This window comes from Callospermophilus lateralis, chromosome 5 (genome assembly GCF_048772815.1).
Source record: "Callospermophilus lateralis isolate mCalLat2 chromosome 5, mCalLat2.hap1, whole genome shotgun sequence".
NCBI lineage: Eukaryota > Metazoa > Chordata > Mammalia > Rodentia > Sciuridae > Callospermophilus > Callospermophilus lateralis.
Genome location: NC_135309.1, coordinates 25,377,142 through 25,398,345, shown reverse-complemented (window position 1 = coordinate 25,398,345; position 21,204 = coordinate 25,377,142). Strand labels below are relative to the sequence as shown.

The following is a 21,204-nucleotide window of genomic DNA, read 5'->3' as shown; positions in this document are numbered from 1 at the left end:
CATGCCTTATTGAAAGCTGAAGTAGCTAATTTTTAAAGCACAGAATTCAGTGTACCATAAATATAAAAGGAAGGAAAACAATTACAGCTTAATTTTACAATAGTTATTAAGAATATATTAAAAATTACACATTAAAAAAGCGTTAAGCTTACAGTGCCTTTTGCTGCAACTGCAGCTTTTGTTCGATGATATCTGAGAAACGAGGAACTTTTTTTGAAATAGCCACACGGATGTCATCACTCACACTAAAGCCACTTCTAGACTTTGTTTTGAAATGTAAAAGTGATGAAAAGCCCATCTCACAAAGGTATGTAGTTGCAAATGGCATGAGGATTTCTAGAGCTGCCTTTGCCAGGTTTGGAAACACCGTGAATTGAGCACACCAGAAATCCTCAAGCTTCATCGTCTCAAATTCCATGAGGATTTGGCCACTAGCTCGTAGTTCGGCAAGATCATTTTTCATTAAATAACCATCATCTACAAAATCGAGATTAAAAAGAAATGGATCCAGTATCCATTTACTTGCCTCATCAAGAGCTCCAACTGAAAAATATCCATAGAAGAAGCTGCTCAACTCCTGGAGATGCCACGAGACATCGGGGGCAATGCATACTCCTTCATTATCTGAAACAGTGATTTCTTCAAGGAAAGGAAAGTTTGTAAAGTTTCTTTTCTCAATTCTTTTTTGCCAAAATGGAAACTTTCTAACCAAAGCAGATAACTTTTCTCTAGCTGATACTGTGTTCATCCCAGTCCTTTGCAGAGAGGCACTAAGTTCATTTAGGTGTTTGAATAAGTCTGCAAGGTATGCCAGGTGAACTTTAAACTCTTTATCTTCAAACCCATCAATTAAATTACTGCTTTGGTGGTGAAGAAACTGATTTATTTCTTCATACATTTCAAAGATATGAGTAAGCATTTGGCCTCGGGAAAGCCACCTCATTTCAGTATGGAAAAGGAGGACGCTATATTCTATGCCAATTTCTTCGAAGAAGGCTTGAAACAGGCGATGGTTTGGAGCTCGACCTTTGATGAAATTTACTACCCTCACCACAGTAAACAGAGCATCCCTCAGTTTTGTAGGCAACGTCTTTGTGACAAGTGCATGAGGGTTTAACAGACAGTGTGTGATCACAATATGAGGTACCTCTTTTTTCACACAGGCAACAAATTCTGAACCTTCTCCTAGCACAGAGGAGGCACCATCAGTACAAACAGAACCACATACATCAAGAGCTATTTTGTGCTTCAGAAAGAAGCCCCTGAAGAGGCTGAACACATCTTTTCCTTTCATGGTTAACTGCAGTGGTTCACAGAACAGGAATTCTTCTATGATCTCTTTTTCTTTTATATATCGTACAAATGCCATTAGCTGACTGCAGTCACCCATGTCAGTTGTCTCAGCAAGCTGAATACCCACCTTAAGAGGACTGGCTTTGATATCTTCTAGAACTTGCTGTAAGATATCCTGGCTCATTTCATCAATTCTAGAATGGATCACATCATCTGATAAAGGTACTTGCTGAAGCTTCTTTTGTGCATCTGGTCCCAAAACTATTTGGGCTATTTCCAGTGCACAAGGTTTGACCAATTTTTCAGCTATTGTATGAGGGTTCTTCTCTTTGGCACATAAATATGCAAACTGATACGATGCTTGTAATAAGGCATCCTCATGAGATGCAACTCCGAGGGCCTTCAAGGTTTCTCTCTTATCAGATGGTGTTGGCACAGGCTTCAGGCCACTTAGATCATGTCCAGCTATACCACCATGCTGTCTGTTAAAATGGTCTGACAGTTTTGATGGCCTAAGGTCAGTATTTGAAAACACTGAGTTACACAACACACACTGTGGGAGTTGAGTTCCATCAGCCTCTGTTGCACAGGTGAACCAGTAACGGACATAGTCATCATCCCACTTGCGTTTCTTTGACATGGTACACAAGAATTCTCAGGTAGTATTCCAGAGATGCCACAGAAAATTGCTTTAGGAGTAAAATATAACCCATACATTAAAAAACATCAGTGGTTAACTGAAAACAAAGCTGCATCACATGCTATCCTGTACGTGTCAAGAAATATCCTATAATGTGTCAGCTGAAGGAAAGCCCTGAAAACAGGACAATCCACTTAAGGCAGTAACTCAGAGTTAACTGCCCTGGAATAAATGACCTGACAGCAAGTCATGCAGGGAGATCTGTCTGGGCTTAGGAAAGTTATGAGGAATCCTTTACTGACAAATTGTGGTTATGGCTTAATTTGTTTTCAGTGAGGTTTATGACAAAAAGGCAGGGTTAATTTTTTATCACCTAGAAAAGGCACCTCATGAGGATGCTTGCTCCTTCCATCCTGACCCAAAGATGTTTGCACACCTTCAGTTAAGAACCACTGAACAGAGAAAAGGAGTAATTCACCAAGTGTTCAAAGTAAGGGCAGATTTTGACATGGTGGCTAATGTTTCTTAATAGTTAAAGATTAAACAGGCTTGTAAAACTATTTGATCTTTGGGCAGCTTTGACATCAACTTAAGCAGGAATTTCAAATAGGTTTTTAAGCCTGATGAAGTCTACCTTGACACAAAGGTGGGCTACGAAGATAGGCTTCCCTGATATTAAGTGAAGTGTAACAAAATATTCATCGTTGATTCATGTTGTCCATATATAAAAGCAAAGCGATATGCTCAGGAGAAACACAACTATTCTAGTTAATGAGACTTTAGGAAAATCCCTCTCATGTGAGGACACTTTTAACTGCAAGGAATTTCATGGTGCTTTTCCATATAGCTACCCCTTCAGTAGAAGCAGTCAAAATAACAGGGTGTAAATAAGCAGCATTCCTAAGATTTGTCTTAAACCAAAGACAGGGTATAGAAGGCCAGTGGTTCTCTATTGTAGTAAATGGAGAAATCATCTGGTTCATGGCTAAAATGAATATTCCTAGACCCTAACCCTAGAGATACCGATTCTCTAACTCTAGAGTAGGGGTCTAGAATTAATAAGCACTGCAGATAACAAAGAACAGTGATCTGTAATGAGAGCTGCCCATCAATCACAGGGAATCCTTCTGAAAGTATACATGTCCCTAATTATTATTAGAATAATAACTGATCCCCTGCACAAGGAGAACAAAAGAAAATTAAATAAAGTTGTCTGGTTGATCCTGATGCACACTGGAGCAAGTACGCAGGTTTAGAAGGAAGAAAATTTACTTCAAGACAATCCCTGGCTCACATATATTCTAGGTTGCCAAGTGAATAGTCTAACTGCTTTAATAGGCATTTAAGTTGTCTGAGTTGAGAACAACCACCTATGAAAGTGGAGAAACCTAAAAAAGGAAGTCATGCCTTTTTCCATTTCCTACTCTTTAGCAAATGAACAAAGGTCTCTGTAGGTAGGCTCAAAAAGACCTTGGAAAACAATTCTATTTCCACAATAAATAAATGATCCTGAAGTTTTCAAAGTTCTATGTCCCAGAATGTGGCTGAAATAACGTAATGGGGACACATTTAAATAAAATGCTCACTGTGGCCACAGAATACATCACAATAAGAATAACTACTTAAAATAGTAGCTCTCTAGTGGATATGCCATGATTAATCGGCTGTAAAATGTACTTCTGTTACTAATAGGTTGACCTGTTATATGGTTGTTATGAATTGTTATGAATTGGGGGAAATTGACCCTGAACTTCAAAAAACTTTTGAAGTTCATAAGGCCTTATTTTATCAAGTAATGATATATATGAACACTTGTGTTTAGAAATACTTGCAAGTAATGATGATATCAACGAAAATGCCCAAGTTGCTGTACATCTGTAATGTATATTTACTATGTATATTTGGAGAGGTGGAGGGAATAAGGAAAAAGCTTTGCTTTAGTCTTAGAAATCATAACCTGTTATGAGTCCATCTTATCTACCCTGACCATGCTACTCAAGCACATTTTGATTTAAGATATACCTGTTTTGAACAAAAGAGTTTTTAGAAAAATTCACTTATAGTCTTTTCTGTTCTCCTCAAATGGGAAAATAGGTAGCAAGAATTTTTAAGATCCTCAAAGATGAACTTACCGCCCAAGTGGCTTTCTTGCCTTTTAGAACTTCCCAATTTTCACTTGCTCCTTTGTGGTATTTAGGAATAACAATACCCTAAAAAATGTAAATATTAAGAAAACCATCATCATGAGGAATTATTAATTTTAAACAGATGTGATGTACTGTGGTTGTGTTAAAAAATTTTTCATTTGTTAGAGATACAGAATTATTAACAAGTGAAATGATATGTGGGATTGCCTCTGAAATACTGTGCTTGAGCACATAAATATAGACATAAAGGGGGTGGAGATAAAAAGAAATAAGACTGGCCTTGAGCAGATGATGTGTACACATACCACTCCCACTCCCACTTTTATGTACATTGGAACTTTTCTGTAATAAAAAGTAACAAAAAAATTTTAAAAAAGTAAAATAGACAAAAAAGAAAACCCCACATTATTTTAAGGAAGATATCATTTTCAAAATAGGTCTGAAAATCTTTTGGGCGCTATCTTAAGATGCTGAATGAATCTGATATAACAAAGTAAAGTTTTTTTTTTTTGCAAATTTAGGCACCATGAAAGTACCATAGTTAACACAAAAAATAATCGGCTATAAGGGAACGTTCATGTAACAGAACTATTTAGGAAATGCTAAGACTTCATATTACAAATATTGCAGGCGTGAAAACCTTGAAGTGGAGTTGTAAGCCTGAACCACACACAATTCAGCTGGTATCCAGCCACTGCCTGTGCAAGTCCACGGTAGGAGCAGCTTTGGGGAGGCAGAGGGTGTAACCATATTTTACAGTTAAAAGCAACAGCCACAGCAGGGGCAGGATGTGGTGATTGCGCAGTTTCAGAGGCAGACGCCTGGGATCTTGGCTTTGTCACTTACAGGCTGGGACCTTTCCACTCCTCAAGTGGGTTGAACAGTACCTACCTTATAGGGCTGTTGGGAGGTTTAATTATGAGAATGCATGCAAAGAACACGCTGCTCCTAACTGACAGGGCCTGATGGTGTTATTAGAAGCGGAGTTTGGCGCAGGCCGAGGGCTACGGTCGCCAGCAAGGAAGGCGGGCTAGGCTCGGTCTCCGCCCGCCGGTCTCCGAGCCCGAGGCGCAGGCCCGGGAGGATGCTCGGGCTTCGTTTTGGCGCCGTTTTAGGCTCCAGAGCCGCTCACTGTTCAGCCTGGGGCCAGGACGTCTGAGCCGGTCCAGGCGGCGGCTCCAAAGGTCAGACCCTCGAACGGGAATTTGAAGAGCGCCGCAGCCGGACGCTGCCGCAGAGATGCGGTTTCTGTCCGGCCGGGCTCCGTTCCATCCGGGTCCCGCGCCCTTCCCGCCTGCAGACTGGGCGCGGCGCCTCCCGCACGCAGGCGCAGTAGCGCGGCCGAGGACCGGAGTCTCTGCGGAGAGTGCATGCGCGCTGGCCCGCCGCAATTTTGTTACTGTGTGAGTGGAGCTGGAGAATTTTAATTGTGTTGTTCTGGTGATGAATTATAGAATCTTAGGAATGGAGGGCACTTGGCTTTGTCCACATAGTTCCTCATTTATACATTCAGAGAGCTGCAGTGTTTTGAATTTGAAGTGATAATGCTCCAATATTTATCACTTTTTTGTGTCAGTGAGGAAAAAGAACAGTTCCTTGCATCCCCGCATCACGCAAACTGGGCAGACCTGAAGTTCCATTAAGATGCAGTGGAGGAGGAGCTTCCAGAAGTGGTGCTTGCTGCCCATGTTGGTCACCCTTCCATCAGAAAACGTGGATGAATGTCTCAGAAATCCTCAATCCATTTTACAGATAAGATTATTTTAAAATTCCTTTTAACAACATGATTTAAAAGTAATAAACCATATTAAAATGATTTTAAAGAAAAACCCCGGTGTACAAAGGAGAAAACATTATTGAAAAAGATAAACCCAAATATAGCCCTCTTTCTTATTTTTAGGCAATTTGCTTCCAAAATTCTTTTAAACTTAGTGAAATGTTTATTTTTGTTTAGTCAGTCTTTGAAGCATTCCACAAGGCTGGTTCATTTGAGGGGAAGAGTTAGGGGAGGCTGTTAAAGAATGTGGGATGTTAGAATGCTGGAATTTCTTAATACGAACTCATAAAACTAGCTCAGACTCCCTACCAATAGTACAACCCATTTCTCGACCAAGTATTTGAGATAACACTACAAACCACTCAGTTTAGTGTTCTTAATTACATACCTTTATTAACAAAAAATACAAGACAGACACCAGTGTCAGACTTGATGTTGAACCACCCTAATAACGTAAGAGTAGCAAAACAAAATTTTGACTATCTTAAGAATAAGATCTGCCTTGCTATTTTAATTTCAATTAGTTGGAATCTAGACCCCATGTATATTCCTAGTATTTGCTAATTTGACTCAGCTGTTCTTCTAGAACTAAGAAGAGATTTCGACTTAACACAGTATACTACACACTTTTTTGGTAGTTTAGAAAGGTGTTAAGTAGATGCATTCATGTCGGGGATTTTAGTCTGTTTTCACTGATTCTGCTCTATCAGCATTATTTTCATAAAGTGTCCTGGGGATCATAGTGATCTCAGTTACTAGGATCCATACAAGCTATCATTACAATTCTCTGAAGAAACCTCAAACTTCAGGTTTTGATCCCTGCAAATTTTACAAAGTGACATCTACTAGCTATGAAGATTAGGTATCTCTTAGATATTCCGAACTCTCTTACAATCTGACTTAATATCATGATCATTACATAAAGGCAAAATAAATAACAAAATATTACAAACCATATCTACTATGATAAATGAAAGAATTTCTATGTTTTTCTAGTATTTTTCCAATAGTAGTAAAAGTACTATTATATTGACTCAAGAATGAGAAAATAGTGACCCAAAGACCAAGGTAAAAATAACTTTTTTCATTTCAGACCAGGAAAACCTGATAAGGTAAAAACAAGTGATTACAAAATAACTGCAATAACAGAGCTAAATTACAACTGTAATTGCGAGTCATTAAAAAAAAAAATTAAGCCCTAGTTTTGAGAAAGAGTAACTAATTTACTTTCAATGTGTGTGCTAATACTAGACAGAAAGCCAAAAAAATTGAGGAAATAGTTTGAGACTTAACTGTTAAGTACAAAACATTCTTGGTTAAGTAGAGAGTGAAGGTTTTTCCATATCACAATATAAAAATTAGACTATTTCCAATCTTACTCCACACTTAATGTACTTTCTGTTTGAGTTCTTCACTTCTTCAGTGTGGAAAAGAATGAATTTACTTTGGGACTTCTGAAAGTTTTATTAAAGTTAGTCAGCAAAGAAGAGTAGACAAGAATTTTTCCAGTCTACAGTCATGAGCAAGAAGTTGAAAAGACCATGTCAGCTGAATCTATCCTGGATGAATTTCTACGACTAGTTACTGTCCAAGGAAAGAGGCCATGGGGTCATCTGGCCTCTGCCGTTTCATTCTGTAGGCCTCCATTTCCTCTTCGGTGGGTTCCCGAGTTTCATATATGCTATTGTAAGGCCGTTTCCTCTCATCAACCTGCATGATCTCCTTAACATGAAGAAGGCGGGCCTCCTCTGCATTCAGTGCCTGTGGTGAGAGGGAAAAAATTACTACCACAGTGCTATGTCAGATCTCTTTTGTTTGAAAGTGGCAAAGTACCCAAGACCCCACTGAATCTGAAGAGCTATATAAAAAACATAGATTACCTAAAAAGGGCTTAGGAGTCAATTCTTCCACTGTGAAGCTACAACTAATCAGTATTTGACTCATATGACATTTTCATAGAGCACAAAACATTCTATGACATTTTAAATCAATGTTGAAGAAATTATATTTATAATAAAAATTGAACAGGGCTCATTTTTCTCTACAAGCCCACAGCTGATGCTTCTGGCAGAGAGTGTAAGTCTAATTTTTCTCCAGGACTTGCTGAAACTTACACATGATGGAACCAGAAGGCAGTTCATTCTGGGGAATATGCCAATAACTCTAAAATAACAACTTTGCCAAGAACATTTCTTTGGTGAATAAGTAATATTTACCAAATATTCCAAGAAGGTGGCAATACCTAGAGCCACAGAATCGCCATTAATATGACCTGGGCGTGTAACTCAGACTTTGGCTCATTTCCTCATTTTTAAAATGAACTTGCAAACAGGTCTAGACCATTTCCTAAGTCCCTCAGGTAAAGAATACTCTTATTTGTCACTTTGTACTTAGACTTAATGGAGTACCTTTTTCAATTTTTCATGTTTCTTTTCTTCATCCTCACTATCTGAGCTGCTCTTTCGGTGCTTCTTCTTTTTCTTTTTCTTCTTCTTTTTCTCTTCTTTTAGTTTTTCCTGATGCATCTGAAAGGGAAGATTAAAATTAGTGCTATTAGGGTGAAAACAAAGCTGTAGTACAAGTTTAAAGTCCTCTTTTCAGGACTTAAAAATTTAGAACAAATGATTACAGACTTACTTCCATGAGGGTTTGAGGTTTTTTCACAGATTCTTCTCCACTTACATCATTTATAATACATTCTTCTGAATTCTGTGGGAAAACAAATGTAATGTGATTGAATGTTATAATTAGCAATCACTTAAGAACAAGTTAAAGGCTGGGGATATAGCTCCGTTGGTAGAGTGCTTGCCTCGTATAAACAAGGCCCTGGGTTCAATCTCCAGCAATACACACACGTTAAAAAATCTGAAACATGAGAAGACATGTTTTATGTGGGGTTTGAATTAAGAGCTTTGGCTGTCTTAAATATTTAAAAACAAGAAGAAAATTACTTACAACAATATCCTTTCCAGCTTCTCCAGTACAATAGGAATACTTGAAAAAAGAGTGACAGCATTTGTATCCCCATCGGCCATCCTTCCAGTAAGATCCCCAGATATGCTGTGCAGAGAGAGAGAGAAAGGGGGAAGCGGGAGGGAGGGGAGAGGGAGATATTACTTTAGGGATTTTCATATACTGTTGATAAGATAAGACAGCCCTTTTAAAGGTAATTTGGGAAAAATTTTGGGGGATTTCTGGCTAACAGAGGGCAGGTCAATCTCAAGTGCTGAGAAGCTAGCATTACAGTTACAGTGGTCTTTAATTCAATTTTCAAAAGTCTATGAAAAAATTTAGGATATACAATTTCTCTAGAAATTAAGGCCTGGGAAATTCTGGGCCTATATTCCCACTTGGCAATAAGCTACTACTGCCAACAATGAATATGCTTACTAGAGTTTGTTGTCCAGTTTGTACAATTTGCCTAGCTCACTTCAGTGACCTGAGCTGCTACAGGTATTTAGGTTTTTGATCCCTGACTTAGAGACAAAATTGTAGCCTGGTTATTTCAAGAGTACAACAAACAGATCTGAAGGGTGTAGGTTAGTGGTAAAGCATGTGCTTAGCATGCCCTAAGTTCAATCCTCAGTACCAAAAAAAAAAAGTATAACAAATGACAATGTATGTGTTATGCAATGAAGTATGAAATATACTGCATAATCTATTATATATTCTTGTCAAAACATTTAACTTATATATAGCTACATCTGGTAAGTTGACTTGATCTGGTCATTGTCAAGAAAACAGAAAGACTCTAGAATAAGACATAACAATCAAATAATAAAACAAACTTCAACTAGATTCTAACTAAAATAGCTATTAAAAGCACTTCTGTGTATATCTTTTAAGAAGTGACTTAACTAAATATGATAAGGGAAATAATAAATAAAATCAATAAACAGGAGAGACTCAAATGAAAACTACTAATATCTTTAGCATATTGTGAAATGTGTTTTAAAAAAAGAAGATGAGCTTTTGTAGCCTGTAGGCATACTTATAAGATTCTTTCAGATTTTATGTATGTCTCAAATTTTTCATAATAAAATGACAAAACAGAATACAACTAATAGTCTTTATTGGATCACTAACCTCCATATGTAGTAAACAAATGTCAATATTATCTTTAGTATTTGTCATTTTCTTTGAACATGCAATATGAAAATAAAGTAATAAAATAATGTGTGAAATGTCATAGCCGCAATTTCCAAATGTTTCAAAAATTTACAAATATACAGTGTGTGTGAGTGTGTGTGTGTGTGTGTGTGTGAGATCAGTATATACATACACCTAGTCAAAAGTATTTGACAACATGTTAAAAATTTTTGAATCTAGATGGATATATAGGTGAATATTGTAGTATTCTTTCATATTATTCCTATTTTTTGGAAAAACTTCATAAAACTCACTGTAAGTGTTAAAGGACAAAGAGCATTGTGATGGATAGTAAATAAAGTTATAATAGAAATATGCAATCCATAGCAAAACTACTATGGTAAATGGTTTAGTTTAATACATACTGTATGGTTGTGGATCTTTACATCCTCCTCATATTTGGAGCAGGCAACAGCTCGCTCTTGTCCTTTGATGACTGTACCATGTCTTGAGTATTCTACATAGTCTTCAGTCTGAGCTAAAAGCAATTCAGCTGGAGGAGCATCCAAGTGTTCTTGGCCACCATACTAAAAGAATATTGGACATTATTAAATACATGTACACAAAGTTTGCATTCAATACTCTGGAAGAGTTTATTTTTCAACCAGAATGATTAAATGAGCATCCTTTCCTAGGTTTGTTATAGAGAACAGTGGGGAAAAAAAAAAAAAGCCTCCAAGTTTTCACAAGCAAATAAAAGGCATTTCGGTTCTTACTCATCTGTTAACTATGGTAGATCACAAGATGGCCATAAGTCCCTCTTATCAGTGTAGGCATGCTCCTGGCCTCATGACTTTGTTGGTTCTTCCATCAAGAAATGGAATCTGTTTCTCTATTCCTTAAATTTGGGCTTGGCCATGTTACTCTTGGTGATGGGAAGTTGGCAAATGTGAAGCAAAGGCTCTTGTGCACTGGAGCAAGTTTATTTTAAGCTACTAAGTTCTGGGATGGCATGTTTTGCTGCAAAAGTTTACTGAAATAGAAAGTCTGTTCCAAGTGAATGTAAGGAAAGGACTCTATTTTTCATAGATTGAAAGGAACTTCCTGAATGTTCTCCTTGCATCATATTCCAAATGTAAAAAATGAATACTTATTAATTAGTAACATCTCTTTAAGAATGCTTAAGCTCTTTAGCATTTTGGTCAAAATTACCTTTTCTAGGATGCTTTCTTTTTGCTGTTCTTTGAAGTCTTCTTTTTTGACTTTGAAGGACTTATACAACAGCTCTAGTTTTGTAGGATCTGCCTGTAGATGCACTTCAGATCCTTTGTCATAGGCTTCCCAAGCAAACACTAGAATAATTCAAAGCACCATAAATGAGTTGCCAGCTACATTAATTGCATATTTAAATTTTCTTTTCTGGTGCTGGGGAATGAACCCAGGGCCTTGCACATGCTAGGTAAGCACTCTACCAGTGAGTAACATCCCCAGCCCCTTATTGCATGTTTCTTTAAAGCAAGCTTTAAAATACCACCCTCAATTTCTTAGGAGCTCATATAAAATGCCTTGGCATACAGCAAACACTTACACTGTGTCTGAGCCATTGAGATGGTATCTCCTGTGTATCTAACAAAGTTATCTCCTGCATAACTCACTCTGTAAATACAAACAAAAAACCTGTTTCAGAGATTGTTTTAAGGAGTGTTAATTCATAAAATTGATTCTAAATTAAAATGAGCACCATCTATAGTTGTGTCAGAAAATAATTCTCCATTATCTTGAAATCTGTAAATTAGTTTGATACTTACTCATCTGGATTCTTTCCAGCATTGGCATAAGGATTCTCTCTCATTGCTCTAGTTTTTGGATCATAGTAGGCAGAATTTGGATCTAAATTTCTCAAGTACTAGGAGAAAAAGTATTTAAATAATGAATTATTTAGAGCAAACAAGATTTCAGCAGGTAGGAAGAGCTGATCAAGATAATTTAAATGGGTGTGTATACTTCCAGGGTACAGGTGAAGAGAAAAAAACAGAATGATATCCTATCTTGGCAAAATTCTTTGACTATATTACTCAATTAACACCCAGATATGAACAGTATGAACAATATGAACAGATACAGTTTCGGCTGGGAAAACAGTATTTTTCAAACACGTATATTAGGTTGGCAAGACTTACTTTTGCAATATCTTCTCGAATCCTGAGATTCCGGACAGTAATTCGTCTCTTAGAGTCAAAATTCTGTCCTGGCATGTCAATATCATCTGCATATTTGTCTTCATCCTCATCTTCACTGTTGTGATCTTTTTCCTGAGAGGGAACAAGAAAATTCAGTTAAAAAAGAGCAGCATTTAGTTCTTTACTTTCCTTTTAGTCAAATCTTTATTCTTTTGTTATTTAGAAGCTATTAGTGAGCTGGGTGCAGTGGCATAAGCCTGTAATCCCAGGGGCTAGGGAGGCTGAGGCAGGAGGGTCATGAGTTCAAAGTTAGACTTAGCAATTTAGCAAGGCCTTAAGCAACTTGGAGAGACCCTGTCTCTAAATAATATATAAAAAGGGCTTGGAATGTGGCTCAGTGGTTAAATGCCTCTGGGTTCAATCCTTGATTTAAAAAAAAAAAAAAAAAAAAAAGCAAGCAATAGTTATTATGAATTAATACTAGTCATTGAAAACAAAGAAAGTTAATCTATACTTAGAAAGGCCAATGATTTATTACCGTTTGAGAATTTGGTTCCTCTTCTCCCCACTGGTGTTTTGGAGAATTCTGCATTGTGAAAAAAGGAAAAGCATTGTAATTTTATGCCACAATCTGTTGATTATTTAACATTCTAAGTAGGTCTTTTTTTTTGGATTGAACCCAGGGCCTCTTGCCTTAATTAACACTTCAAAAACATAATTACAATAGTTTGGAGCTAGGAGTGTGTGTCATTCCATGGTACAGTGCTTGCGGAGCATTCACAGGGCCCTGGGTTTAATCCCTAGTACTGCCAAAAAACAAAAATTCGACACAAAACCCCTAACTGAACAGATTTTCACATTTCTTACTTGTAATGAGCTCAGATATCCTGAATACAAGTATGCCATTGTGAATAGTTACTTTTACTAGCTTGTCTACAGAGCCAGATTTCTACAGAATTTTTATCTATATAGGATTATAATCACACAAAGGTAACAGGAAGATCAGATGACTAAATTACCCAATAAGTATAATTTCTTTTCTTTTTGTTCTCACATGTATTATTTTTGTTAAAAATAAAATGCAAACAAAAGCAGCACATATACATTACAGGAAAAAGTGATATAGAAATAAACAAAAACATCCAAGAGATAATTGTTATAATATCCTGAAATAGACTCTTCCTGGAAATTTGTAAAACACAGATGAATACTTTTAAATGCTCATAAAATCTCACAAAACCAATAAGTATAATTTCTATATGTGTTAGTCTTCAGACATAAAATGTTCATAAACCTCACTTGTTTTCTATCAAGCCCAGAAAGAAAATGTGACCAGACTCCTGTAATAAGAATTCTCAGAGCCAAAACCAACTTTTGTAAAATTCTGGCAAAGCAATCTACTCAGGTAAAACAATACTGTGATTTAGGGACAGTCCAAAATTCTTGTCAGGGAGGATTAGCAACTGCTCAGCATGCTAACTCTACAAAATGCCTATAGCATGGTCAGTATATCATCATGTTTCTCTAATGAGGCTTTAAAGATTAAAAAAGAAGATAGCATTAGTGAGGGAAATGTGGAAACAGATGTGCACACATGTGCATGAATATGCATGTACACACACATACTGATGGGAGTATAAATCTGCATAGCCTTTCTGAATGGAAGATGAGTGATGTCATTAAAATTTTAAAATGCAAGCAATCCACAAAACTGATAATTAAAATTCTAGGAATTTATCCTAAGGAAATGATGTGTTAAATTGTGTAAAGATGTTGTGTATAAGCTAGTGATTAAAAAAAAAGAATGTGATTTTTGTTATTAAAAAATTAGGAAAGAGTAAATTAACAATAGATGATCGGTAATTTAAATTTACCTCGATCAATGGAACATTGAACAACTACTAAGAGAGTCTATGTGAGGTGAAGAAAAACATAAATAATTTGCTAGTTTTCTCATGGAAAAAAGAAGGGAAAAAAGAGAGAAATACATTATATATTTGAAAAAAATTATCTATTTATATTTATACAAGAAATCTGAAAAACAAAAACAAAAAAAAAGTTCTCGGGGAAGGTTCAGAGATAGGATGGGTGCAGGGTGGCAATTTTTTCACTGCATATCTTCTTAAATTGTTTTTATTTTTGAATCATATGAATTTATGTAAAAATAAATGGTGTCATATGTCTAGATTTAATAACACAGAAAACAAAGCCTTCATTATACTATATACTTTTAATAAATAAATATGTAAAGGTGAATTCATTAAAAAACATAATTATATACATTACAGAGATATATTTGGGAGGAGAGCAAATATAGCTCAGTGGAAGAGCACAGCATGCTTGGTGTGGGCAAAGCTCTGAGTTTGAGCCCCAGCACTGCAAAAACCCAAACCCCAAAAGTTATTAACCATGGGTTATTTACTTTCTTCTTTATAATCTTCTAATTTTTCTCACTTAATATGTTATATTTTCAAGACCAGATATGTGAATGTTTTTAAAAGATAATTTTTTTGGAGTTCCCACTAGTTATTTAAATAAGACATTTACACTACTATAGAGAAAGATAAGTCTCTGCAGGAGAGACTCTTCTACCATATGCAGTTCATCTTAATATGCAGACAACCAAATGGGGAAAAAAATCATCAGACCCCTTCATACTTTTCAGTACCCTTACTGAATTACGTGCTTACAATTACAGAGAATATGTTTCCATAACAAGCAAAACAGACCCTTTTCCTTTCCCCAGAGTTAGTAATAATGAACAATAATCATAACAATACAACAATTATAATACTTCATAACAGTCAACAATTACAAAGTGTTTTTTATGATATGTAGGTTAAGTATGGGGCAGGCAGGTGGGGGTGTATGTGATATCATTATCTCTATTTTAGTATTCTACTGAGGTTCAGAGAAGCAAATTACTTTTTCTAAGAGCAGGTTGCTAGCCAGGGACAGAGGTAGATTTTAAATGCCTATCTGATAAGTTATTTTGCCTTAGTAATTGTCTACCTAGTAATTACTTCCTGAGTTGTGTTTGCTTTGCAACTCATACAAGCTAAGAGTCCCTTTTAGAAACTTAGTCAACAACTCTAAATGTTTATTATTTGTAGCATTTTCCACTTATGGCATGATACTGGAGTTCAAAGTTTTAGATTTTAGATTCTGGATTTTTGGATTAGTGATGCTTAAACTATAATGTATTTCTCTCTCCCAAATGTCTTTTTAAACAAGAGATATATACAATTCTTAAGTCAAATTCCATTTCATTGTTTAAAAGAGTTTGAATATTTTTTTTTTTTTTTAATTTTTGTTACTTACAGCTTGTTCCACTAGTTTTCCTGAGGCTAATTCTTCTTGCAGTTTCTGGGCTTTCAAAGTTCGTTTGGCCTTAAAAAAAAGAAAGAAACATTTTAAACTAGGCCTGACTCTCTGAAGGGGACAAATTACAAACTCCTATTTGAACCAGAAGTCAGCTGAGCAGATGGCACTGGCGGTAAACTGAAAGTTCTAACCAAAGCGGGCAGATTGTAGGCAACTCCAGATAACTGAATGACTCTTGTCAGATAGTTGCCGAATTATCATGTTTCAGGTGTCCACAAAAAGATAAGCCGGTTGTGGTGGAGCACACTAGTAATACCAGAGATTCAGGAGACTGAGGCAGGAGGATCTCAAGATCAAAGGGGGTCTCAGTGATTTAGATCCTGTCTCAACATACAATATAAAAAGGTCTGGGGATGTAGCTCCATGGTAAAGCACCTCCAGGTTCAATCTCCAATACGCACACACAAAAAAAGTCCATATTTTTATGTGAAATCTCATATAATACTTAAATACCTTTAATTAAAAAAATTAATTACCTTTAATTTAAAAAAAGGCAGTGTTGGCTATCGTTTGAAGGAATGGGGTAAGTAGGTAAAAAATCACAATTAAAAAAACCAAGTTTGAATTAAAAGTTATAAAAGAATAAAATAAAATAAAAATTTGTCTATTCTACAACTATCCCTAAATGTTATGTGATAGAATTATAATATAATAGACATATGGGTCAGCTACAGCCTAGGGGCCCAGAGTTCAGAATGCTTAAACATGAAAAAACCAAAAACTTTGGATGTCATATTGTTCTCATGTTTCCAGTACTTTTGCTGTATAAGTTGTGAGCGAAGGACAATAAAAGAATCAAATAAGAAGAAACTGCTGCCAAATACAGCTACCACCCATTTATTTTCACTATTCATTAAGGCACCATTTTTTATAGCGCTTTAAGATTTGAAAAATAGAGTTTTTAAGTCAGAGATATGACAAAATGTATATTATTTAAGGACAGTAGATAAGCAGGGAATGTTGCTCACCAGATCAACTTTGGCATATTCTTCCACAATTTTCATGTGTTCTTCTGGATTATAGCCATTCCACCGATCTCTTTTTCCATCATAGTCAAACATCAGTTGAGGCTGGACATGTTCATCTGGAGCTATATTAGTACCTGTAAATTTGGCTCCAACTCGCCTAGGTCTCTGGAAAGTAGAAGATTTATTTATTTTTTTGTAAATATTTGTAGCCCAGAGGAAAAGTTCATATAACCTTTACAGAATAGATATGAAAGTCTATTCTAATTGAATAGTTTTCTAACAGAAAATCTTGACGGTACTGGACTAATTTTGCTCAAAATAATTTTAACTTGCACCAAAATATAGGAAAAGTTAGAATATAAGTTCTCTAACAAGCTAAAAAAGACTCTGACATCAGTTTCCAAAATTTTTAAAGATGAACTTACCTCAAAGCAGTCTTTCTTTTTGTGTGTCATGGCCCCACAATTTTCACACGCTCCTTTGCGGTACTTAGTAGTTATGGAATTCTATACAAATGTAAAGAAAACAAAGCATGTGTTTTATTTATATGCATAAGTTTAAAAATAACTTGGTTATCATGACATCTTGTCAAGAGACATAATTTCTTAAAAACTTTTTTAATTGTTGATGGACCTTTATTTTATTTTTTTATATGTGGTGCTAAGAACCAAGCCAGTGCCTCACACATGCTAGGCAAATGCTCCATCACTGAGCTATGACCCCAGCCCAAAATAAAATGTTAAGAAGAAAAATCTGTTAAGTCTTCACACATTTATAAATGAAAAAGTCTAAGGATTTCAGCAATAAGAAAATACAGCAGCTAAAGTAGTACACATTGTGAATTTCATACCAGATAAAGGATTACATAATCTTTCTACTTTATTTAGTATTACACTAAAGGTTCTTATATGAAGTTCTTTTTTTATTTTTTTGTACTGGGGATTGAACTCAGGAGTACTTGACCACTGAGCCACATCCCCAGCCTTATTTTGTATTTTATTTAGAGACAGGGTCTCACTGAGTTGCTTAGCGTCCCACTTTTGCTGAGGCTGGCTTTGAATTTGCGATTCTCCTGCCTCAGCCTCCCTGTTTATATTAAATTCTTAAAATAAAATCTCCATATCTATGAGGACACACACAGGTTGCCTACATACCTCTTTTACTCCCCTCTTGTACCATTCCCCAGATGAGCTGAATTGCTTTTGTTTCTCTGGTTGTGGTCTTTGATGCTTTAAAGTAGGTCTTTTTGATGGATCAATATACCATGGCACTGAAGAAATATACTGAGGAATATGAGGGTTGATGTCTCTGTAATAAAATTTTTAAAAAATTTAAGAATAAAGTTTGAAAATAGTATTACAATTACAAAGGTAACTTACACAGAATCTATGAATAGAAATATTGCAGTGGAAGGGGGAAGAGAACATGGTGCTCTCTCTATAGTGAAGTACAGAGAACAAAAAAAAAAAAAAAAGAAGAAGAAGAAGAAAGTAATTTATGTTACATTGAAAAAATTTCCAATCAAGATACTAAGGATAGTGATTTAGCTGAAGAGGAGAAGAAAGGGAGGAAAATAGAAATGTGACTTAAATGTTCTATCAGAGAAAGAAGTTAAAAGATAATGTCTAGTAAACTGATTCAAATAATCATAAGTATTATTATTTAGAGATGCTTAGCATTTATGTCATAAATGCTATAAATGGTTTCCTGTCAAAACAAAAGATTAGATAAAAATTTGAATTTTCAATGAATAGATAGTGAAAAAAATTACTCACTTTCCCTCTTCATCAACTTCTGCTGGAGCATTACCCAGTTTTCTCTGTTCTTCTAGCTCCTTCTTCTTTCTCCAGTCCTCTCGAGTCATCTTCTTTGGTTCCTCCAAATTCATTTCTTTGGACCCCGATAGGGGTGCAGCATTAACCGTGTCCACAGCTGCGGCCGACATGATGACCTGGCCTCACCAAAGGAAGAAAGGAGAGTCCTTTACAGAAGGAAGTGGGCCTTCATAAATTCATGACTGAAACCAGTAAAAACACATCATTAACAACACATACCACTGGTTATATATTTCATATTCCTATTCTTTCATAGTGTCTGTGAAAGGTCTCTTTCTCTGCCTCAAAAGTCTCTACATACTCTTAGCACTGTTTCTTCAATGGAGGGAGACACATATTTAAAATTTCATGGGACTCTTTTCTCTTGTGTACATACCTGAATTGCCCATTCCAGGATGTGTCCCAAACTTGGTAACCATAGTAACTCCTAAAGTATATAGGGTTCTATCCCTCTTTCAAGAAAAAAATGCCTCTTCATGTCTCTATTTCCTCACCTTCTGCTTCCCTTCTCACTCTCACTTAGCCTCTGTCCCCAACCATTCCAATGAAAGAGTCACCACTAGTTATTGATGTTCAAAGTACTAAATTAACTAGACATTTTTCAGTTCTGTTCCTTTCCTTTTTTATATATTCTTATTCCTTGGCTTCTATACTACATTCTATTTTTTTTTTCCTGTACTTCTCTCATTGCTTCCTTTGTTCCCTTAAAGGCTCATTCTTTACTGCCCAGTTATTTAATGTTAGTTTCCTCAAGTCTCAGTCACAGCCTCCTTCATTACTCTACAAAAAAGCAGTTTCCAAAGTTTCAAAAGCTACAATATATCACTGTTGGAGTTTCAGTTTACTTCTCTACTCCAGAATTTATTTGAGCTTAAGATATATATATCTGAATTGTTTACCTGACCTCTATTAATTAATGTTCTCAGAGGCACCTAAACTCAATATACCTTAATTCAAACTCCTGATCTTCCCTCTGAAATACAGTCTCCTCTCACTGTGTACTATTTCAGTGAAAGACAATAACATTCATTTCTTTTCTTTCCTTAATTTTTAAGAAAATTTTTATTTGTTCTTTTTAGACATACATGACAGTAAAATGTATATTGACATATTATACATCCATGGAGTCTAACTTCCCATTCTTGTGGTTGTACATAATGGTACCAACCATTTCTTTATATAAGTGTTCCAGCATATCTACATATCTATTTCATTACTAAGATTACTTTCACTTTCTGAATATCACTGAAATGCATCTACTTCTCTCCATTCTCAATACTACCACCTTATTATATATTATTACTTTTTTGACTTGTTGGTCTGGCTGATTCCCTCCAATTAATTCCCCATGCTGGAGACAGTTTAATTTTTCAGAATAAAAATTTGATAATATCATGTCCTCTTATCCAAATGTAACCCTCCAATGTATCCTTATCCAAAAGAAATTTAATAACAACCTCATACATAATTTTGTTTTCCACTAATTGTATTAAAAATTAGAGAGTAAAATTACTTTTATATGATTTTATTTAACTCAATATATCCAACCATTTTAATTTCAAATGCCAATCAACATTAAAAAAATCAACTCAGTTTGCAAAGCTGATATGGACTTTACTTTTATTTGGACTAATCATATTTCCAGTTTCAATGTAGCACAAGTAGCCAGTAACTGTCATATTGAACAACACAGCTTAAAAGGTTCTTATCATCTATTCTAAAAATCAACATCTTTTTAGCACATATGGTTCAGTACCTGTCTACTTCCAGCCTGTGTTAGCTTTTCATCCCAGTTACCAAAATACCTGACAAGAACAACTTAAGAGGAGAAAACACTGCGCTTTTACACATGCTCTTTCTTAATAAGAAGTGCTCTGTGGCTAGGAGTCTATGATGCTGCTGAAAGGTGTGATCCTCTCCTCTACCTAGTCCAAAGAAAACCTCCACAGATGCTTGTGTAATATATAAATTGATGACAGTCTAAGTATACACTGAGATGAAAAACAGTGGTAGATTTGATTATCTTCACTTTAGCAACTACCATTTCTTGAGCTTACCAGGCATGATCTCAACTAATCTTTTCAACCCCACTTTATAGTGAAGAAATAAATTCTGAAAGACTTAAGACTCTCCTCCAAGGACACATGCTAGGAGGAGACAAAGATCTCAAACCCAGGCCTGTCTGATTCCAATGTCAGTTCTAACCATCGTGTTATACTCTACAGGACAGGGGCTTCTGGGCCTGCAACGCTGAAAGCTATAACTGAATGAATAAAGTTGTATTTATCAGATGCCCTCGCTGGGGAGGGGCCCACTTTCTCCAGTTAAAAACAAGAGCTCCGACTGACAAGAGTAGTCTTACTCTTACAGTGTAAGAGTGCTTAGAACTTTACATAGACCATCGCATTAAGCCTCATAATAGCACAAGAAAGTAAGATCCTCCCTACCTAATGAGAAAATTGAAGCTCAAAGAAATTCTTCTGGAGTAAACAGTCAACCTGGGGAAAGGATCGCTCAAGATACCCGAAACAAAGAGGCACTCGCCATTACCCCGACTCTCTGCTTGGTGTGGCTGGACACTGATGTCAGGCCTGCGTCCCAGCCTAACAGTGGGTTCCCCGTCCTGGCTCCCTCATCACCCCCGTGAAAATACATCTAATGATCAGGAGCCCCGCCCACCCATTTTCTGAGGTTTCCTAGCTCTTTCCCACTCCTACTTCACCTCCCTCAAAGCTTCAGAATATTTCCTTACCCGGTCTGGCCGCAGCCTACCCAACAACCATCCGATAGAAACGAAACTAGTCCGGCAATGTTTACTTCCGGGCTTCCTGCCTCCTCCCGGCAGTCACTGCGGTAATTTCCGGACAACCAACACATGCGCACTGACAAGT

General features: G+C 36.2%; 1 protein-coding gene and 1 long non-coding RNA gene across 4 annotated transcripts; both read right to left on the bottom strand.

Annotated features, from left to right (window-relative positions):
- Positions 1-203: 203 nt before the first annotated feature.
- LOC143398999 (uncharacterized) lies at positions 204-5,345 on the bottom strand. The gene is made up of 3 exons (XR_013091387.1): positions 4,972-5,345; positions 4,066-4,143; positions 204-1,982 (listed from the first exon to the last, which is right to left on the bottom strand). It is a non-coding gene; the product is annotated as an uncharacterized LOC143398999 (long non-coding RNA).
- A 570-nt stretch (positions 5,346-5,915) lies between these two features.
- Slu7 (spliceosome associated SLU7) lies at positions 5,916-21,149 on the bottom strand. Of its 3 annotated transcripts, none has more exons than XM_076855711.1 (16): positions 21,066-21,149; positions 18,254-18,495; positions 17,633-17,786; positions 16,904-16,984; positions 16,479-16,643; positions 15,448-15,516; positions 12,665-12,712; positions 12,127-12,258; positions 11,755-11,852; positions 11,535-11,602; positions 11,159-11,298; positions 10,372-10,533; positions 8,813-8,917; positions 8,495-8,566; positions 8,266-8,382; positions 5,916-7,618 (listed from the first exon to the last, which is right to left on the bottom strand). In XM_076855711.1, exons 2-16 carry the CDS (start codon positions 18,421-18,423, stop codon positions 7,439-7,441), a joined length of 1,761 nt encoding a protein of 586 aa, XP_076711826.1. In that variant the 5' UTR covers positions 18,424-18,495; positions 21,066-21,149; the 3' UTR covers positions 5,916-7,438. The 3 variants fall into 3 exon arrangements, with proteins under 3 accessions (XP_076711826.1, XP_076711825.1, XP_076711827.1); XM_076855710.1 differs by having other exon boundaries at positions 18,254-18,429; positions 21,066-21,140; XM_076855712.1 differs by having other exon boundaries at positions 18,254-18,434; positions 21,066-21,124.
- Positions 21,150-21,204: the final 55 nt, after the last annotated feature.